Source organism: Terrapene carolina, unplaced genomic scaffold (genome assembly GCF_002925995.2).
Source record: "Terrapene carolina triunguis isolate 2854851 unplaced genomic scaffold, T_m_triunguis-2.0 Scaffold66, whole genome shotgun sequence".
Taxonomy (NCBI): domain Eukaryota; kingdom Metazoa; phylum Chordata; order Testudines; family Emydidae; genus Terrapene; species Terrapene triunguis.
Window position 1 is genome coordinate 75,309,121 of NW_020664417.1, and position 21,385 is coordinate 75,330,505.

Here is a 21,385-nt window from a genome sequence, read left to right on the forward strand (position 1 = left end):
AGTAGGAGAGTTAAATAATATCAGCGTGGGAGGAAGGAAACTTCTTGCTAAGCTAAATGAGAACATGAACATTCCAATAGCTCACACTCAGCTTCATTGCTAACAAGCATACATAGAAATTAGCAGTGAATATGCAAAAAAAAAAAAAAGTGTGTAAAATTCTCTTAGGAAAACGCAAGTATTTTAATTTTCTTAGATATATCCCACATGGTACAGCCACAGTCTGGAGCAGGGGTCGGCAACCTTTGAGAAGTGGTGTGCCAAGTCTTCATTAATTTAAGGTTACGTGTGCCAGTAAAAGGTTTCGCCTGCCAGACCGGCAGCGCGGGTGGCAGACGGAACCCCAGACTGTCAGCAGGCTCATCCCGCTGCTGGTCTGGGGTTCCGTATTCCAGGCCGGCAGCGGGCTGAGCGGGGCTGGCGGCCGGGAAGCCGGCTGGCAGCAGTGTGCCACAAAAAATCAGCCCGCGTGCCGCGTGATCTGTAGGTTTCAGTGGTTGGGGATAGACAGACACCCTGGACCTTCAGATTGTAGCTGGAGCTGGCTCAGCAGACAGTCAAGACTGTGCTTGGTGTCTCCTCACTGCAGCTGGATTGAAAACAGTTTTCCAGTCCTGCAAAAATACAATTGAGATTTCAAGAAAATTTCCTGTCTCAAATCAGGACAAAAACCTCAAAATCTTGAAAATGTTAATAAACAGAAGATGAGAGAGAGAGAGAGGAAAAGGTTTGGGTCAATCGAAATATCGCATTTAAATTTTGACCATTTTTAATTTACGTTTTCCCCCTATAATCTTGCATTTCAAAACAAGGTTGTTTTGAACTGGAAAAATGGAATTTTTCATTTAAAAATGTCTAAACAAAACATTTCAACAACTTCAATTTTTTCCAAAATGTTTTCACGTAGAGAAATTTGCCAAAACTGACCTTTTCTTGCAAAAAGTTTCGGTTTTGATTAATCAGTATTTTCTAATGAAAAAATATTTTCTCAAAAAATTGCCGGCCAGTTCTACTCCTCACCCTGAATAGATTTCAAAGGATCCTGAGTGAATTTCCCTGATCATAGATACTTGATGCCTCACTTCCCAAGTGTTCAAGATAAGCTCTGCTGATGTGACAGGCCTTGGGAAGTCAGCTGGTTGTTGGTAATCCAAACAGCAGGAAGCAACCAGCTGAGGAACTGTGATAGTGATGGATATAGTGCATGTGAAAACAATGGGCCAAATTGTCCATTGTGTTACTCCTTGTTTTGTTATTTACACTAATACAAAGTGAGTTTAAGATGCTACCCAAAACACCCATTCACACAAGGGATAGCATTTTACATCCAGTCTGCACTCACTTCTCAGAGGTGCAGATGATATAAGGTGCATGGCAGGGGAGAATGAAGCCCAAGGTCCTAAGGCAGAAGGAAGCCTTTCAAAAACAAGAAGGCAGTTTTAAAATGGATCCAAAAATGGGTGGGGAGACAATGAAGCTATTTGTGAATAGGGGTGGTGTGGCCCTGGTTCCTGACAGGTGAATAAAGGGGCAGTACCATTCATCATGGGATTCTGGAGAACTGGAATAGGGTGAGGTCACAGACAAGGAGGGAGTTACCCAGATAAGGAGAGATGAAGGCATGGATGAGGCTTCCAGCAGCAGAGGAGTCAAAGGCAATGTTACATAGGTTCTAATAGGCAGACTTGCAATCACAGGAATTAAGGGAAGAATTACATTCAGAGACAGGATAATGCCAAATTTACAGACAATGGAGGCAAATAGAAGGATTGAATTATGTACATTAATTCAGTGGGTTAAAGCAGATCTCAAAAACAAATGCTACAAAAATCATGTAAATGAGCCTGCTCCAGCTGCCGCCTCTGGCAGGAGATACAAGTCCTCTTTGTGTTGAAGGTGCAGACCTGAAGAAAAGAAAAGAAAAACAGGATGCTAAGTACATATCCTTTTAAATACCAGAGCTTTGTAGCCAGGGCTGAAGTCCAAAAATTAAGTTGAAAATTCAGTTCCAGAAATCTTTGTACAATGACTCTTGAAATGACTCTCAATGCTGCTCAGCTGTCATGGTTTTATAAACAGGACATCTGTGCGCAGAATCCTGCATTAACTATATGTCCTTAGTACCAGACTGCATTTGGAGTGCTTTCTGCTGATGTTTGTACGCTACCTACTGGTCAATTTCAATGCTAATGTGTCACAGATAATGATTACAGCCTGAGAGTCCTCACAAGAGGCACAGCTGAAGTGTGGAGAGGGGGTAAAAGGGCATTTATCCACCTTTGGACTTCCAGGATTCTGAGGTTGAGCATGGCCCCCAGTGTAAGTTAGAGTGGTGCCACACAGCAGCCTCTGGTCACTGCCATTCCTGCTCTGAAATGGCCACTTCCCTCAGAATGCCTATGTGACAGGGGTTTTAAGTGCAGAATAAAGCCACCTAAATCACTTTACCTGACCTATGTGCTGAGGTTGTTGCCTAGGCACCACTTAAGCCAGCTCTTCAGCTGCTTTATGGCACTGAGCCACTGTAAAAAGGCTGCAGTAGAGCTTGTAATAAAGACCTGAATATCTAGTTTCAATGTTTATTCTTTAAGTGTAAACATGTTAATTGTGCTCTTGCCTGGAATGTGTCTTTAATAATGAAACAACAATTTCTGTAAATTTAATTTATTGACAAATAGCTTTATCAGCATATTTAATAATTGGGATCTATTCATGGAGTTAAATTCTGGAAAGGTACTCAGAAAAAATTCAAATAGCTTAAGTATCAGGGGGAGCCATTTTTAGTCTGTATCCACAAAAACAACAAGGAGTCCGGTGGCACCTTGAAGACTAACAGATTTATTTGGGCATAAGCTTTTGTGGGTAAAAAAACATCTGAAGAAGTCAAGTTTTTTTACTCACGAAAGCTTATGCCCAAATAAATCTGTTAGTCTTTAAGGTGCCACCGGACTTCTTGTTGTTTCAAATAGCTTAGGCATTCAAACAAATCACAATCCGCTTGGTGGATCTTCTGCAGGGGAGAGAAGAAGCTAAGATCACTGAGGAGGTTATTTGTTGCAGATTTTTAAGTTACTGCTACATGGGAGTATCTTTTTGCTTTGATTTCTCATTTTAGCCTACTCATATCTCAAGTGGAGCAGCGACTGGGCAGCCATCACTACTCAGCGTGTCCTATGGGATGCCCTTGTTCCTAGTGGTGAGAGCTGTGGGGCCTATGCAATGATGCGGAGGAAGGCCATTGTGGTGGGCCTTGAAGCCAAGGGCGCAGGCCGTGGTGGAGCTGCCACAGGTGGGGAACTCAGTAGTAGTAGCAAATATTCAAATGAGAACTTTGAAGGCCAAAGTGGAGAAGGTTCCATGTGAACAGCAGTTGAACATGCGTCAGGATTTCCGTATGATCACACACAGCTGAATATAAAAGAAGGAGGAGGGGAAGTAAGACCCATTCTTGCAAGGCAGGTTAGTGGGAGTTGAGGCATTCAGCAACATGCAGAATCAGGGCCAGCACAAGGAAGGTGCTCTGTTATTACAGACATGCTCAGATACTGTGGTGATTGTGATCATTTAAGTAGACAGATAGACGGGAACAGGTGGCTGGTCCCATGCTTGCAATGATGGGCAGTACTGAAGAGATGGTATGCTCAGCCCTTAGGTGAAAAGAACAAGACATTAACTGTTTCCAAAAGATTTCCTATCCAGATTTCCTCAGTCAAGGAATGTGCCCACAACACAAGACTTTGAGTAATATGGTCTAAACCCGTGGAGAAGAGAGAAATGACTGGAGGATAGCTAATGTGATGTCAGTTTTAAAAAAAGGCTCCAGAGGCAATCCCGGCAATTACAGGCCAGTAAGCCTAACTTCAGTACCAGGCAAATTGGTTGAAATTGCAGTAAAAAACAGAGTTTTTAGACACATAGATGAACTTGATATGTTGGGGAAGAGTGAACGTGGTTTTTGTAAAGAGAAATCATGCCTCACCAATCTACTAGAATTCTTTGTGGGGGTCAACAAGCATGTGGACAAGGGTGATCCAGGGGATATAGTGTACTTAAGACTTTCAGAAAGCCTTTGACAAGGTTCACCAAAGGCTCACCTCACCAAAGGCTCTTAAGCAAAGGAAGCAGTCATGGGTTAAGAGGGAAGGTCCTCTCATGGATCAGTAACTGATTAAAAGATAGGAAACAAAGGATAGGTATAAATGGTCAGTTTTCAGAATGGAGAGAGGTGGTGTATCCCATGGGTCTGTACTGGGACCCATACTGTTCAAAATATAAAATATCCATAAATGATCTGTAAAAAGGCGTAAACAGTGAGATGGCAAAATCTGCAGATGATACAAAACTACTCAAGATAGTTAAGTCCAAAGCAGACTGGAAAGAATTACAAAGGGATCTCACAAAACTGAGTGACTGGGCAACAAAATGACAGATGAAATTCAATATTGATAAATGCAAAGTAATGCACATTGGAAAACATAATCCCAACTATACATATAAATGATGGGGTCTAAATTAGCTGTTACCACTCAAGAAAGAGATCTTGGAGTCATTGTGAATAGTTCTTTAAAAACATCCACTCAACATGCAACGGCAGTAAAAAAGCGAACAGAATGTTGGGAATCATTAGGAAAGGGATAGATAACAAGACAGAAAATATCATATTGCCTCTATATAAATCCATGGTACACCCACATCTTGACTACTGCGTGCAGATGTGGTCTCCCCATCTCAAAAAAGATATATTAGAATTGGAAAAGGTACAGAAAAGGGCAACATAAATTATTAGGGATATGGAACAGCTTCTATATGAGGAGAAATTAATAAGACTGGGATTTTTCAGCTTAGAAAAGAGATGGCTAAGAGGGGATATGATAGAGGTCTTTAAAATCATGACTGCTGTGGAGAAATTAAATAAGGAAGTGTTATTTACTCCTTCTCTTAACACAAGAACTAGGGGTCACCAAATGAAATTAATAGGCAGCAGATTTAAAACAAACAAAAGGAAGAATTTTTTTACAAAATGCACAGTCAACCTGTGGAACCCCTTGCCAGATGTTGTGAAGGCCAAGACTATAACAGGGTTCAAAAAAGAACTAGATAAGTTCATGGGGGATAAGTCCATCAATGGCTATTAGTCAGGATAGGCAGGGATGCAAAACCATGCTCAGAAGTGTCCCTAGAATCTGTTTGCCAGAAGCTGGGAATGGGCAATGGGATGGATCACTTGAACTTGTTCTGTTCATTCCCTCTGAAGCACCTGGCATTGGCCACTGTCAAAAGACAGGATACTAGGCTAGATGGACCACTGGTCTGACCCAGTCTAGCCATTCTTATATTCTTAAATCATCCATTAAGAACTCAGAGCATCCAAAAGAAAAGTCCTGTTAAGCTCAGATTTCTCCAGCTAGCTAATATTGTCAGTTTGTTCAGAAAATTACTGGCTTTTTGGGGCTGTGGGTTTCACAAGTTGGGTAGAGACTGGCAATCACTATTTATTTTCCACTTAGGAGCAAAAACCTTGGCAATCACTCCGAGAATAAGAAGTCCATTTCTTTTAAATCACATCAGCTCATACGCCATTACAACCCTGTACATGGTATACAGCAATAAATAAATGTCGCTGTAAGCTTGGAACAGGTTGGTTTCATGATCTGCTCCCTCAACACAATCTGCTCATAATGATGTGAGCATTTGCTGTCTCTCAAATGCTGTTTTCACATGTTCTGTGGTTGTTGCCAGGGCATAATTTTGGGTGATGGAACCAAAGGAAACACTCTTGCGGCTGTCACATGCCAAGATAGGGAAAAGCTATCCAACAGAGAACACTGCTGGGGCAGAACACCACTACCAATTTCTGTAAGATACAGGAGTTTTAAAGATGAATCTTATATCAAAGGCCTGTGGAAGGATGTGGAAGCACTATCCCTGCAATCTCATGTGTATCCTTCTCTTCCCTGTGCTGAGTGAAAGTGCTCTTGGAATACCTATGCAGTGCAGGAGAGGGTAGAGTGTGCCCAACCCAGCAGCAATAGCATTCCTCTGCTGCCTGCCAGTGGGAGAGCCATGTGATGTTGAACACTAGACAGTGTGACGGGTTGGATCACAGAAACCCCCTTGGGAGCTGCCACCCGATGTGCCAAAACTACCCCTGCTTCTGTTTTCCCTGCCAGCTCAGGACTCCAGCACCCCGTCTTGCTGAATTAGACACTCCAGTCCACTTCAACACAGACCCAGGGTCTGAATTACTTGTCCCAAAGCTGCAAGTTTACCCAAAAACAGCTCACAGGAGTGTGCTTGTCTTTAGCACTCAGATGCCCAACTCCCAATGGGGTCTAAACCCAGATAAATCCGTTTTACCCTGCATAAAGCTTATGCAGGGCAAACTCATAAATTGTTCGCCCTCTATAACACTGATAGAGAGATATGCACAGCTGTTTGCTCCCCCAGGTATTAATACATACTCTGAGTAAATTACTAAATAAAAAGTGATTTTATTAAATACAGACAGTAGGATTTAAGTGGTTCAAAGTAGTAACAGACAGAACAAAGTAAGTCACAAGCAAAATAAAATAAAATGCGCAAATCTATGCCTAATCAAACTAAATACAGATAATCTCACCCTCAGAGATGCTTCAGTAAGTTTTTCTCAGACTGGACACCTTCCAGGCCTGGGCACAATTCTTTCCCCTGGTACAGCTTTTGTTCCAGCTTAGGTGTTAGCTAGGGGTTTCTCCATGATGGCTCCTCCCTCTCTCTGTTCTCTTCCACCCCTTTATATATCTTTTGCATAAGGCGGGAACTCTTTGTCCCTCTGGGTTTTCACCCCCCCCCTCACTGGAAAAGCACCAGGTTAAAGATGGATTCCAGTTCAGGTGACATGATCACATGTCACTGCAAGACTTCATTACTCACTTGCCAGCACATACATATACAGGAAGACTCACAGGTAAACACAGTCATCTGCAGACAATGGTCCTTGTTAATGGGAGACATCAAGATTCCAAACCATCATTAATGGCCCACACTTTACATAATTACAATAGGCCCTCAGAGTTATGTTTTATATTTCTAGTTTTAGATACAAGAGTGGTACATTTATACAAATCAGATGATCATACTCGGTAGATTATAAGCTTTGTAATGATACCTTACAAGAGACCTTTTGCACGAAGCATATCCCATTTGCATTATAGTCACTTATCAGATTTTTATAAAACTATCCCAGTTACATTATATTCACTTATTATCATGTTTTTATGAAACCATATAGACTGCACAACGTCACAGACAGTCCCTATGTACTCTGTGCTTGATGCACAAACCCAATTTCTGTATATTATATACTTGTCCTAGGCCAATGGATTATTACTACAAAATATAGGTCACTTAGGAGATATGGCTTTCTTAACCACCTGAGCTCAAATTCAGCACTAGATATTTGTATTTTTCCTTTCAACCTCAGGTGTTTCTGTGTTGGGAAACATTTTTGCAGTTAACACAAAGAATTCTTCTGCCCATCCCTTGGGTTAAATTTATCCATGATGTACTGCTGGATTTACAGCAAAGATGAGTGTGTCTACTTGTGTTTAAGTTTCCATATGTTTCTCATAAAAGTGTATTGGTGAAATATAAGATCTCTGAATGTTTGGATATGAATACTGTACCTCCTTGAAATTGGGAATTGAAAGTTACATTGTACATAATTGGACAGGTGCTGTTATTTAGATTTGCAGTCTTATATTTGATTTATTATCTCAATTTTATTGGAGAATGTTCATGGAAAGCAAATTTTGCATTTCTAACTATGAGTATTTGCAAGAGATACTTGATTCTAAGAGTTATGCTCACGCAATCAGTGGATAGCAATATACCATGTGGTCTGTGTGTTCAATCAAAACTAATCAACACTGCTTTAATTATGAATATCAGATACTTGCAACGAAGTGCTTGTGCACAATTTATAGAGCAGGAATTATTTCCTGAATAATTTCAAAATAATATATTTCAATACAGCTGTCATGGACAAATTGCAATCAGTAGGACAGGTGAAATCTGTTGAATAAATTATTAGCTGTGAATTATTCGTTTGGCTCTAATGGCGTAGAATTGGATTGATTTTATTTACCATGTTTACTTACGAAACAATAGAACAATCAGAGTGATTAAGGTAATCCAGGCACTTTAACAGCAGTACAGATCTGTAATGAAATTATTTTATTTAGCATTACTCAGTAAGAAAACTAAGCAAAACAAAAGAGGAAGTGAAACAAATTGAATGATGTTATAAAATGAAAAGATGCACAATTTGGATGCCTAAACCTTCCTTTCTTAATGGTATTTAATTTAGAATGAAGCTCTGAGTATCACAGTAAGTACAGCTACCATAAGTAATTCTGCAGACATGAGAAGGGAATATTAATGTATAATTGTTATTCAGATTTTAATTTCATATTTGAACTGATAGCTCTAAGTGGAAGGGACCATGCCATCTTCTGTATCTGATATCGAATGAGGACACTGTTGCATTTAATAATAAAATTACAAATTGTACGATTGCCATATCAATGGAGGTGTGCTCAGATGGCTGAGGAAGGTGGCATTATCACTTCCAGACGTCAATTTCTTACTAAAGCTACAGCATAGTAGATTAGTGGGTCCCCGGTATGGGAATATTCATGGGTAGAAGTAGGTTAAAATTTCTGAAAAACCCTAGCAAATACCTCATATTTATTAAAGAAATTCCACTTACTTGTAATTGTCAATGCAGGTGATGTCATAACCCATAGTTTTGAGTCTTTCTTCTAATATTTGTACACTGCCTCTCCCACAGGAATCCCTGTAAAAAGAGATTTGTACAAAGTCTTTTATTAGTTAACTGTTTATTTTGCTAATTTCCATAGTGTCAATTGCTATGGCAGCTAGGGCTTTAATTGCAGAACCTTAATGTTCTACAAATGGAGCAGATTTTTTTTTTTTTAGGGAACTTAGTAGTAGGTTATAGGAGAATTTCAGCAAGCTGGCCAGACTCTGGTATCTTGTAACCAAACAGCAATGCCCTAGAAAAACAAGTCTACCACCAGAGGGCAGCTGCCTGTTGGACTAATACAAATATAGAGGGCCTCATTCTCCACTACATTGTATGTTGTACACTCATTTACACGTGTGCAAAGTTGATGTAAAATGCTACCAAATCAGAATTCACCATACACTCGTATCAGTGGTAGTGTTTTATATTTACTTTGCAACAACTGGAACTTTAGCCTCAGCCCCTTTGGACTCCACAGGCTGTACTTGAGTCCTTCCTCAATCACTTAGAACCCCTGCTGTTGGACATGAGCATTCTGACTTAAACTCCAAAATGGAGTGCTTCCCCAACCACCTTAGCTCCTGTGGCTGGGTAAAAATTTACTTCAATTAACTGAATAAAATAGTAATGGCTTATCAAGAGTTTTGGTCCAAATAAGCATCTTAAAAGTGCTCATGAATATTTTAATCTCCCAGGATTGCAGAATCGGGCAGGAAATCTCCCAAGTTCAGGCTCTCAAAACTACTAGTAGTTTTTGTTGTTGGATTGGTCACAAGTACCACGAGAAGAGACCTTCTTATGGCATTTCACCACTTCTACTAATTTCCAGAACCATGAGCTGCAGAGAGCTGTAAACCTGAAAAATAATGCACTGGGGACAGTGAAAAGACATTTTTCAAATCTCAGAGTTTGATTTGGGATTTAGATGGTTCTTATTTAGTCTAACCTGTACTTGCCTTGCCCTCACTTAAGGCCTGCTCCATAACAGCTTCTTACACAGACCTACTGACTCAACAGATTTAGGGCCTTACATTATTTTTGATTGTGCCTAATTCTGGTCACATCAACTTTATATTTTAAAAAGACTGTACACCCTCCAAGGAAGGCACTGTGGTTTCTTTTGTGTTTGGAATGCATCAAACACATTTTGAGTGTTACTGAAATCTAATAATAATAGAGAAAAATAAAGTGAAAACTGTAAAAACAGATTCAAAAGAGAAAAAACAAGATTAGGGTTTTTTTTAAGACCTATAACTTACAAGTCAGGTCCCCCAATGTCATCCATGACCCAGATTTCAATTCGTGAAATTCTGTCTTTTTGGAAGTTAGGCACTTCATAGTCTGCAAAAAAACTGGTTAAAGAAAACAAATATTTAAAACAACATAGAACAGAAAAGATCTTTCTCCTTCTCAGTAACCAGGGCTCTGATTCTTTTCCCATTGATTTAAATGGGAGATCTGGGTCCAGGTCATTTGTACCTATGGTTTCTTTTGGGCTCATTATCAGAGACAGAACCAAGATACTCAAAATTGGAATCAGAATTTTGTATTTCCAAAGTTTATGGGTGCATGGATCCTAAGTTTGTTGTTTTATTGATTGTTGGTCTTAGCAGGATGGAGCAGGAATAAAACTCTATTAATAAAGATGTGAGTGGAATAAGGGTTTAAAATGCAGCACTTATAACAAACCACTAGGTATTTAGTAAAAAACAAACAAACAGAAAACCCTACAAGAGCAGTCTTTCTTCAGGCACAGCATGGGATTTGTTTTTTAAAATAGAAGGAAGAGTAACAACTACAAGACAAATATATTAGTAGATATAAAATCACAGCAGTAAGTCAAAAGGGTATAAAATACCTAGCATGGGAACAAGTAAGACCATAAGAGAGGTTGTTGTTTTTAAATCTGTCCATTCTGACCTGGGAAGAATCTTCCATAGGCAGGTTTGCTGTTTGTTAAATACTGTAATATTCAAAAGTCCAGGTATAGGAGGGCCAAATTCTCTGCTGGAATAATTCCACTGAAGTCAATGGAGTTACACCAACTGATCTTACATCTGACCGGGAGTATGTAAATAGTAAAATATTAAACCAGATTTTTCCTTTTACATACAATCAGCCTTAATGCTACAAGGTTAAGGTCCATTGTTTTAGGGAGTGATTTATCAGAGCAGATTGAGTCATTAAGATGGGATCATTTTTACTGGAAAAGAGAAGAGGAAGTTATCTGTATTTATGTTTTGTGACTTTTCTGTCATAAGTTCTGAGAACTTTTGTATCAGAAAAAAGGTCTTCTGTGTTCCTGTGTCTAAGTCTTTGTGACTACTAGTTGTACTATCGAAGGCATATCCAAAAATAATTTCAATTAAACTGATGATGGCCTAATGGAAAAAATGTCTTTAAATAGGATAATAAAAGCACAAAGTGTGAGTTTAGAGTTCTCCAAATCTAACGGAGGGACCATTTAACATATTGCATTAAAATGTGTTCTAAGGCATCGGTCTTAAAAAACAAAAATAAAACAAAACAAAAATTTATAAATTAAGGATTTGGGGCTGATTTTGAATGAAGTCTCATCCCAGCTTTCTTGTTCATGCATGTAATTATGCCAGGGCAAATAATGATGGGTGCAGTTACGTGCAGGATGTAACTTAGATCATCTAAGTTAGATGTCTAATTGCTTGATATAAAGACAGCTGAATGATATCTGTTGTGCCTGCGTAACTCTGCAAAAAAATGTTACCTGTGATTATTTGCTTCTACAATTGTTTTTTTTGAAAATCTGGCTTGCTGTCTTTTGAAATATAGTTTGTCTTGACAGAAGAGAGCAAGGATTCTACAGGAATTATTTGAAGTATTTTGATTTCTGTACTGTACCAGCTATATGGCCTAGAACAGAAGAAATTTTAGGCCAGAATGGACCACTATGATTATCTTATCTTATCTGAAGTCCTGTAGAATACAGATCACAGAATTTCACATAGTAATTCCTGCAGTGGAGAGAATTATTTTTACATACTACATAAGTGAACACTATCACACTCAATAACCTGTGGTTGAACTCCTGCATATCTTTCAGAAAGACATTCAATATTGATTAAAGACTCCAAGCAATGAATTTGCTACTTTCCTTGATAATCTGTTCCAAAGGTTAAACTGAGAGTATTATATTGGACAAGAATGGCTGTTTTAACCACTGTTAAATTAATCACAGCATATTGTTTAAAAAAGAAATAGATTTTACTTTGTGCCAACAAGGGAAGTCACCTGCTCTAATCATCATTCAAATAGGAGCTGTATTTCCTGTGCCCTGACCTATATAATTAGACTGTCACTTGGACCTTAGAATTTGTTAAAACGTCTCTCTGTTCTTTATCAAAAGTCTCTATTCCTTTTCCTTGTGATTTGTGAATTACCTAATATTGGAGAGCAAATGAATCAGGCCTTGTGTATAGCAACACAAGCAACCACTTGGGACCTATTTTTTTGGGGTCTCCCTGTGTTTTGTTTTCTCATTTAGGCCTAATTAAGCAAAGAACTTAAGCTTTGTCAAGTTCCACTTCAGTGAAAAATAAACAAGTGCTTAAAGTTAAGCATGTGCTTTGCTGAACTGACACCTTGACAAGTGTGGTATTCCATCTTCAGGGAATCAATGGTCCCACAGAGTCAAAGTTGTTAACATGACTGTTACTTTACAACATCAAGAGTTCTAAACAGGATTTGGGGTTCCAAGGATAGAGATCTCAGCCTGCTTAGTCTCATGGCAACAGTCATCTTTAAAAACCTTTAAAAACACAAAAGGGGAGAAAAAAATTGTAAAGATAGAAAATGCAGCTCCTGTCTTTGATGCTGACTATTGCTAGCCATCTCACTGCTGGAGAAACACAAACGCAGCATACGATCTTATCAGCCACTTGGAAACTTGGCAAACTTGTACCAGAGTAGGGCTGTTTAAGGCATTGCTTTTAGCTTCCTTGATGGTCACAGCTTCAGAACAGTGTTGCAAAAGATGCAGTTGTCTTGGCCTGCTAACTCAGACTCTTTTTAAACAGAAGGCAAAAAGAGAGAAATAGGAAAGAGAAGACGAGGAAGGAAAAATGACACTTGAGGGAGGAGAGGAGAGCAGGAAACCAAGTTTCACATTCCATGTGGTGGTCAGGATTTAGCTGAAGTCGATGAAGTTGCTGAAGTATGTAATCTGGGTCTCTCTCTGGCCTGGTCAGGTCAGGACAGCGCTCTCTGATCAGGATGATGCAGGCCCAATAGTGTAATAGTGGATTCCTGGGGTCTCATGAGACAATGGGGGTGGCAGCCATGATGGTTGAACTCTCTCCTTTCAGTCTACCTGTACTCTTTTAAGGACCATAAAAGGGGGTGATGGGTGGAATTGCCCTTCCATGTCATTATTTTGTCCTCCAGTTAGGCCTATTTTCTGACACAGCAATTTTGATCCATTAATTTCTGATTCTATTCTTCTCTTGTTTACTTGTCATAATCTCAACACAGTCCTTGGGTGGAATCAGTAGACCATTTTGTTTGGACTAATTCAATGTTTTTGCTTTTATAAACAATGTTGTGTAACAGCCGAGTTTTACTTCTGTTGCCTTTGACAAATTAGAATACAGGACTCTGCACAAGAGGCATCCAAGTGCTTTCTAAAATTTTACTCCAGGTCTAGTTAAAAAAAAAAAAGATTGGCCTTGAGGCCACAGACTTCTGAAAATTATTCACTTCCACAGCTTTGTGTGATACAATAGCCGAATGTTTGATTTTTCTCAATCAAACCCTAAAATATTAACACAATATTATTTTATTTTTCTTACCCTTTGACTGGATAGGCGCCCCCTATTGCAGAACCATTCAGCATAATGTATATTACCCCAGAGCTCTGCTTTGCATACTGCAATAGATAACAGAAGATTATTCTTCATAACATCCCCTATAGATTTTTATATACATAAATAGTCATGGCCAGTGGCGGGGGCCATAAATGAAAATGCCCAAGTTGCAAAACCACCATCAAAACTGGTTCCCTAGCTGGCAGTTGCAGTAGAGAGGACCAGAACTTAATGGCTATAAAAGGTGATCTGTCTTCTCAACCCTAGAACTGGGCAAGGTTGGGGCACTCTGACAGATCAGTATGAGAAGTTTTGCACTGCAACTCTGTGTTATATTGTTGTATTTCCATCTTCAAGACTGTCAATCTGGCACCTTTCATGAGCATTAAGATCTCTTAAGCCTTGTTTTCTCTAGAAAAACGTCTATTTTAACACATTCACTAACACATTAAAATCCTAGGCAATCCATAGTTGATCTGGACACAGTGGTGAAATGAGGACATGGATGGATTTTAAACTACCGGCTACACCTTTTGTTAACTTGAACACGTGGAAGGGGCACTACCTGCATAACCCATACTCTCATATACCAGTCATGTAAGTGGTTCCAGTGCAAGGGTTACAACTTAGAACATCTGCTTAATCAGCCTTAGTCAGCTCTTACCATGTAACCCATAACTCAGGGTGGCAGCTCTCCTTAGCCTACCTGTCCCGGACTCAGCTCACTCCAAGTCCTACCCACTCCCACACCTCTATGAGGGAAACAGAGGGTGCAAAAGGGTGGGAACTCCAGCCTGCAAGGATCACAAGGTCTGACCCTATCCCATGAGCCCAAGGTCCATCACCAAAATCCAGGTCCTTTACTTCTGGGAACTGTTCATTTTATCCTTTTAACTGCACTGAAAACTGCCCACAAATTGTGACAAATTAACAACTCAAGCAAGTACCTCAGTTAGGTACGAAGCACATTCTTAATTAACTTACTGTGAATTGAAGGTGCTGGGAAGAAGGTGAAAAAACTCCCCAGCCTCACCTGGAACAGAGGTGCAAGAGGCTTCACATGGGCTGTGCTCCAAGTTAAATCTCTGATCTGGGGGATGCAGGCCAATCAGCACCCCGCCCTCCAGCTGGCCAATAGGTGCCATATAGACTATAAGGGGGGGAGGGGGAGAGGAGCTACCCAGTGTCCCTCATCGAGTGTTTCCCTCTCTTGCTGCTGGAGCTGTCCTCTTTCACTGCCTGCCCAGTCATCTTCCGCCAATCACTGAGGTGGGTGGGTGGCATTTTTAACACATAAGGTAGTCAACCTTATGCTTTTCCTCCTTACATCACACCTTTAAGTTCTAGTCAATACAAGGCCTTAAGGGTATGCCTACGCTAGAGGTAAAAACTCCAGAAAAAAATCTTTTGGCCCTACTAAAGCTTTCTGAACTATTCATGGACATGCTTAATGAATGTAAATTGTATGATTTACAGTGATCGATGCAATCTTCCAGAAAGATTCTACTGCATTATTTTCACACTCTTCTGTGTTAGGGCAGGAATCATAATTAAATCCTGTGGGAAGAAACACAGTGCTCATTATTAAAGATATGATGATAGGTAGGAAAAGAAAATCTAAAGTGGCTTTAAAATATATATTGTATGTGGTTTTTGTTCTAGGTTCTGCATGGTTGGAGATCTGATAGGATATCCATCCATAACAGTACTGCACCATTTCTCTCCTCCTTTTCACTAGCCCTTACATTTTGTACAAACAATGACATGCTATGGTCTCAAAGCACAGACCCCTGTGTCTGTGGAAACTGCTCTAACTCATGTCATGAAACGGGTCTGGTGCACAGAAAGCCCCAGGATCCGGGAAATGAAAAGGTGACATAAATCCACCCTTGCAACACCTCCCTCCAAATTTCACAGTGTATGCTTCAGCTGCAGCTGAAGTGTAAATGTCTATATAGTACAAGCCAGTGGAGAATCAGGACACTCACCCACATAACCAGGAGTAACTCCCCTGAAGTATGAGAGCAGAATCAGACCCATATCTCCAGTACAAAGCAATCACTCTATCTTTTTAGCCCCACCATGAATTTATAACAAACTTTTTATTATTATCATTTCTTGTCTGACCAGTATCGTTTGCTTGTCCACACCAGTTCAGGAAATCTCCAAATGAACCAATTAAAGTATCACACAGAGGCATGTAGCGACGAGTTCTATCAGAATAGCTAGTGACCAGCAGATGGTTATTTTCCCAGAACAGAGACTAAGGAGAGAAAACAAAACAAACCATCTTTAGAATGTGTGTGCATGATACCGTCACTGCTGTGTGGCTGGGAAAACATTTTAAATCATGTTTTGAAATTATTTCTCAATACTTCAGAATCTCACAGATGGTTTGTTCTAATCAAACTAATATCAATTAAATACTTTTAAAACAATTCTACACTTCTTCAACTAATAAAGTTATAGGGACAAAGTTTGCCCTCACAATGGTGTAAATCTGGCATAACTTGACAGTGGATTTTTGGGGGGGATTTACACCACTGTGAGAACAGAGCTTGAGCCATAGAAGGACTCAAGGCCTCTAGAATTTGCCTGACTTGAGCTGACAGGTTTAGGAAAAGTTAGGCATATAGACACTAAGGACTTGTCTATATGGAGACTTAGTGTGCAGCAAGCCAGGGTGTGAAACTACAGTGCACTAAGTGACCATGTGTACCCTGCTGCCGTGCACTGAAAGTAGCACTATGGAACTTTTAGTATGTGGCAGCAGGGTCCACATGACCACTTTGTGTGTGGCAGGCTGGCATGCTGTAGATTTACACCCCAACTGGCTGTGCACAAGTTGCCATATAGACAAGCCCTAAATACAAGTAAAACAAAACTAAGGTCTGATCTACACTACAAAGTTAGGTTGGCTGAACTACATGCCTTGAGCAATGTAATTGTTAACCTAAGCCCTGGTGCAGACACCGCTAGATGGTGGAAAAGTTCTTCGGTCACCTAGCTACTGCTTCTCAGAGAGGTGGATTTACTACAGCAATGGAAGAACCTCTCCTGTCCCTGTAGTGTCTACACCACAGTGGCGCAGCTGTGCCACTGTAGGGTTTCTAGTATAAACATACCCTTTGCAATGGTGACATTGAAATTAGAGAGCTCACTTGACAGAGTTGAATGAAGATATTTACTTGTAAACATGCATAAGATGGGTTTTGAGGTTGGTTTAATTAAAGTGCTTCGAGGGCTTTTATAAACTTTCAGCTGTTCAACTGGACACACACTTATCTGTACTGTGCTGACCAGCTTAAAATCATAATTATTTGGTTGCAAGTTCAGTATTGTATCAACGAATTCTAAACCACATTACATCGCTCTGACACTTCATTGCTGTGGGCTCAAGGACTAGAACACTGGTTCTCAACCTTTTGGTCTGCAACCCACAAAGTGGGCAGAAAATCATTGCATGGCCCACCATATCAAATCTGGTCAATTTTGGACTGCTAAGTCAGGGGAGAGATGATAGATGATCATTAACATACCATTCATAATCAGTACCTTGTTAGGTGGAATTGTATGCAGTGACAAGTTAATAAATAACTCATAGTCCGATGGTAAAATGTTGCAAGGATCTTTATTAATAAAAGCCTTTTTGAAAGCTTCCCATATCTCTGTACAGTTCTTCTCACTATAATAATTAAAACAAATAGTAATATTATTTTCCCATAGCAGACCAGCAATATGTGCTTTGTTCACAACCTCCCACAATCCCCAAAGGAAATAAAACTAAGATTATTAAGGTGGGGGGAAGTTTGTGATAAATTAATGAAATCATTAGCCCATCAATTAGTATCTAAAACATGAGGATTTGCACTAGGATTATTCAGCTAGACTCTTATAATAATTCAGCAAAAACCATGGACGGCATAGTATTCATAATGAGACTTGCTATGCAGTACTGTAGAAATAGTGAAAATGGGATTTATTACTTTAAAATGTTCTAACCCCAAAAGAACCATTTGTAGCAGAGTTTGGCCACAGCGACCAAAGTCTCTAAGTGACCCTAGATTACAACTGAAACGTAGGATTCAGGGATCTCATTATCCCTTTTCCTGCTAGATCAAAGACCCGTCTACTATAAGAAATCATTTCCCTATATAGGTACTTGTAGACTGTGATCAAGTCACCACTTAACATCTTCATTGACTTCAATGGGAATTTAAGTTTAGAAGTAAATGCCTGAACAATTGATTTACTGCATATTTTTATTTTCATTGCTTGTCATCTCATGTTTGAGCAGCATGTAATACAAAATCAAAAGTATTATTCTGCTCCCCTACTGAAGATATTTTAATTAGCAACTACTTGTTGAAACTGTCGAGTGGGGGTGGGGAAGGCACATAGATAAGCGTGATTCCTGGCAAACTTAATACAGATAGCAACAAGTTATACAGGATTTATTTTGTAGTTGTCAGCTAAAGAATGAGAAGTAATCTACACCGACAGCCAATGGAATTTATAGAACCATATGTATATGTATTACAGAAGTGTGTGTATGCATGAATATAGCATTTGTTTGTTAGTAACCTCCATTAGAGTAACAGTGAGACTTTCATTATAATCCCTTATTTTCACATGTTCATAACATTCTGAAAAATTCTTCTTTTTTCGCTGAAATTTTTCCATGCTTGGTCTTAATCTGAAGGTAATTTGTGTAAATGTTTGAGCAAAATCTATACATCCATTTATGAGTTATGTGAGAATGAAAAAAAAATGGGGCGGAGCAGGGGCTTTGGGGAAAGGGGTGGAGTGGGGGCAGGGCTGGGGCAGAGCAGGGGTGGGAAGAGGTGGGGCTGGGGTGGAGCTGGGCCGGAGGCCATGGGGAAGAGGCGGAGCAGGGGCTGGAGCAGCATGCAGCTGCGTAAGGCACCAGGAAAATTGGTGCCCCAAATTTCCTGGTGCCCTACGCAGCTGCGTATGGGTAGGGACGGCCCTGTCAGTATGGCTCTATAGGATGGAATATCTGATTTTTCAGTTTTTTTTTTAAATGTAGGAAATTACATTTAAAAAACCCCTACATTAAAATAATGTTAAGGTTACAAAGTCAAGCACTCAAAAAATAGGAAATGTCAGAATAAAGGTTGCCTGTGTAACCTTAATTCAGCCCCTTTGTGCATATGCATTATGATAAAATCTTTAACTCATACCTACTGTTTTTTCCACAAGGCCTCTGCCTTATTAGTACACAGGCTGGATGATGCTCTGGGGATGAATCAGGGCTTTGTAGTAAATGAGGCTGTTGCCTGTAGGACCCCTGTCTCATGTGATACATAAATTGGAAGTTGTGTACTGCTGGGGATTACAGGAAGAGAAAGGATGGTCTATTTAAGGAAGCTGAATGCCATACAGGAGAATTAGATTCCATACTGACTGTGCCACAGAGTTACTGTGCCATGCTGGGCACCCTTAATTCTGGCATTTCCTAACTTTTGAGTGCTTGACTTTGCAACCTTAATATTGTTTTAATGTCATTTTGGGATACATATATGTATATGTTATGTGTGTGTGGGATCCAAGACACTAAGATGGCAGACTTATGCTATCTAAAGTTGCAGTTCATAAAATATAACATTTCAATGTGCAGTTTCATAAAATATTGTTCAAAAATGTTTACCAGACTAGTTTTAATCATATGGGGTAAAATTTTCAAAAGTGCCTTAGTCTCACTCGCACTATGTTAACTCTAAATTTTGAAATATAATTTGGTGGATATGAAAAGGAAGAGGAGAGAAGATTGAAGATTCAGTAGGGGCAAATTAGTCATTTGAAACTCAAATTAAACAAAGTCTTGAACTTCTGAAAAGTTTTATTAGAAGGCTGACTATTGCTACAGAAAAAGAGCCCAAATATACAGTATTAGCATTCATTAAGGCCCAAGACAGAGGGCGCAGTCTCTACCCATGTAGTAAGCTAAATTCTACTTTTATTAATACCTATAAATAGCATGAAATCAAAAGGTCATATCACAACACAATGTAGTTGTATAGTTGATACAATGTACTGCATCACTAACCAAAATTTAGATTATGGAGCATTTCTCATTTTATTCAGTTAACAGCATTCATTATCAATTAAAGAAATAACAAGATCAACCTAGGCAAAAGTTTCTTATTGCATTACTCCAGTAAGAGTTCTCCTATCTTTTTTCCAGCAGGCGGCAGAGGCTTTCAAATTACAACCCTGGAATTTGTGTATCTTAAAGAATTCTCAGCTGGATATTAAGGTAGAAATTCTTAGATGTTATTCCAGCCAGGCATTTCCAGAAGCCTTCTGTTCTAATCTCCTTGGAACTAGATTTTTGTCGTCCCCTCCCCCCCCCCCCCCCCTTTCCTACAAAATGTTACATTATTCAGAACAGATGAGTGTCTTATAACAAGACACTTGTTTTTTGTCAGAAAGGTGCATAAGCCTTGTTTTAATCTAAACATTCCAGTCAATACCTAATTTTTTGCAGGATGAGCTCAGAATCTTAGTCTTTGTTAAAACGTGTTCTAATGAAATTCTGGGTCATACCAATTTCAGCTAAAATCCTATTTAAGTCTCATCTCACCAGTTTCAACATTTTCACCATTGTTATTCATATGGGTCCACAAGTCTATTGTATCATTCATTGGAACTAGAATTTAGGGTTAATGTAATACAGTTAAAGTTACTATGAGAAACATGTCAATATGGCCAGGTTTTGGCTGTCAAAAATTCACATACATTACAACATAAAGCACAAGAGGGTTAAATTAGCTATCCCATCTCTTCAGCTTTTTTCATTAGGGTCCCTAAAGTATAAAAGAAAAGATTGGCTAAAACCTGAAGAATTCCTGACAATATTGCTCTTCCCCCCCACCCCAGATGCCTTTAATATATTTATTTTTACTAGATTTCTTAAAGATGAATTTTGGATTTCTCAACAACTACAAATATGTTGGTTTCAACAGGACTATTCCTATGATTAAGACTGTCGTATCAGGTCCATGATTTGTAAAACCATTAAAGTGTGGAGACTGATTCAGAAAGAGAAAAGTACTTACCCAACACTTGGATTCACAATTCTAATATATTCATAACATCTTCCAATTACAATGCTCTCCAGGTTAGATGTGGTACCTTCACCTTTCCATTTCTTCTTCCCATCTATTTCTGTGGGTTTAACGTAGTCTTTACTGAAAAGAAGACCTACTAACAGAGACAAGAAGAAGCTTTTCATCATGAAATTGTGAGAACCAAAGTCATAAAGAAATAAAATAATCAAATGTCCAAATGGAAAAGAGAAGACTGCAGTTTTATGTTTGTGTATCAATACAGGCTGTGGACCTGCACTTAAATGATTCTAGGTGCAGAGTCAGATAGAAAACAAACTTTATTGTGAAATGCAACAGCTTCCTGGAACTATTGCAGAGCTAAAACTCCTTAAAAAATCAAGCTTGTAAAACTATTTGTACTATTGCCATCTTGTGACTATTAGATAATATTACACCCCCTCTAAACATATCACTAATGTACCATTAACAAAAATTCAGATTTGCTGAATACTCATTGCAATCCTACAATATACTGAACATGGCAATTTGCTCTAATGAAAATATTTTAATACCATTTGATTTCAAACAGTGTTACACTTCTTACATACCTTTTTCTACAGACTGCACAATTTGCTGAAATAATGTCAAGAATAAACAGAGAGACAAGA

General features: G+C 39.2%; 1 protein-coding gene across 1 annotated transcript; it reads right to left on the minus strand.

Moving 5' to 3' along the window:
- Positions 1-475: 475 nt before the first annotated feature.
- LOC112115245 (ADP-ribosyl cyclase/cyclic ADP-ribose hydrolase 2) lies at positions 476-21,057 on the minus strand. The gene is made up of 10 exons (XM_024212277.2): positions 20,727-21,057; positions 17,200-17,329; positions 15,772-15,907; positions 15,119-15,201; positions 13,630-13,706; positions 10,066-10,158; positions 8,750-8,836; positions 8,139-8,198; positions 1,783-1,904; positions 476-614 (listed from the first exon to the last, which is right to left on the minus strand). The coding sequence occupies exons 1-9, from the start codon at positions 20,903-20,905 to the stop codon at positions 1,784-1,786; spliced, it is 966 nt and encodes a 321-aa protein (XP_024068045.2). The 5' UTR covers positions 20,906-21,057; the 3' UTR covers positions 476-614; position 1,783.
- Between the last annotated feature and the right edge of the window lie 328 nt (positions 21,058-21,385).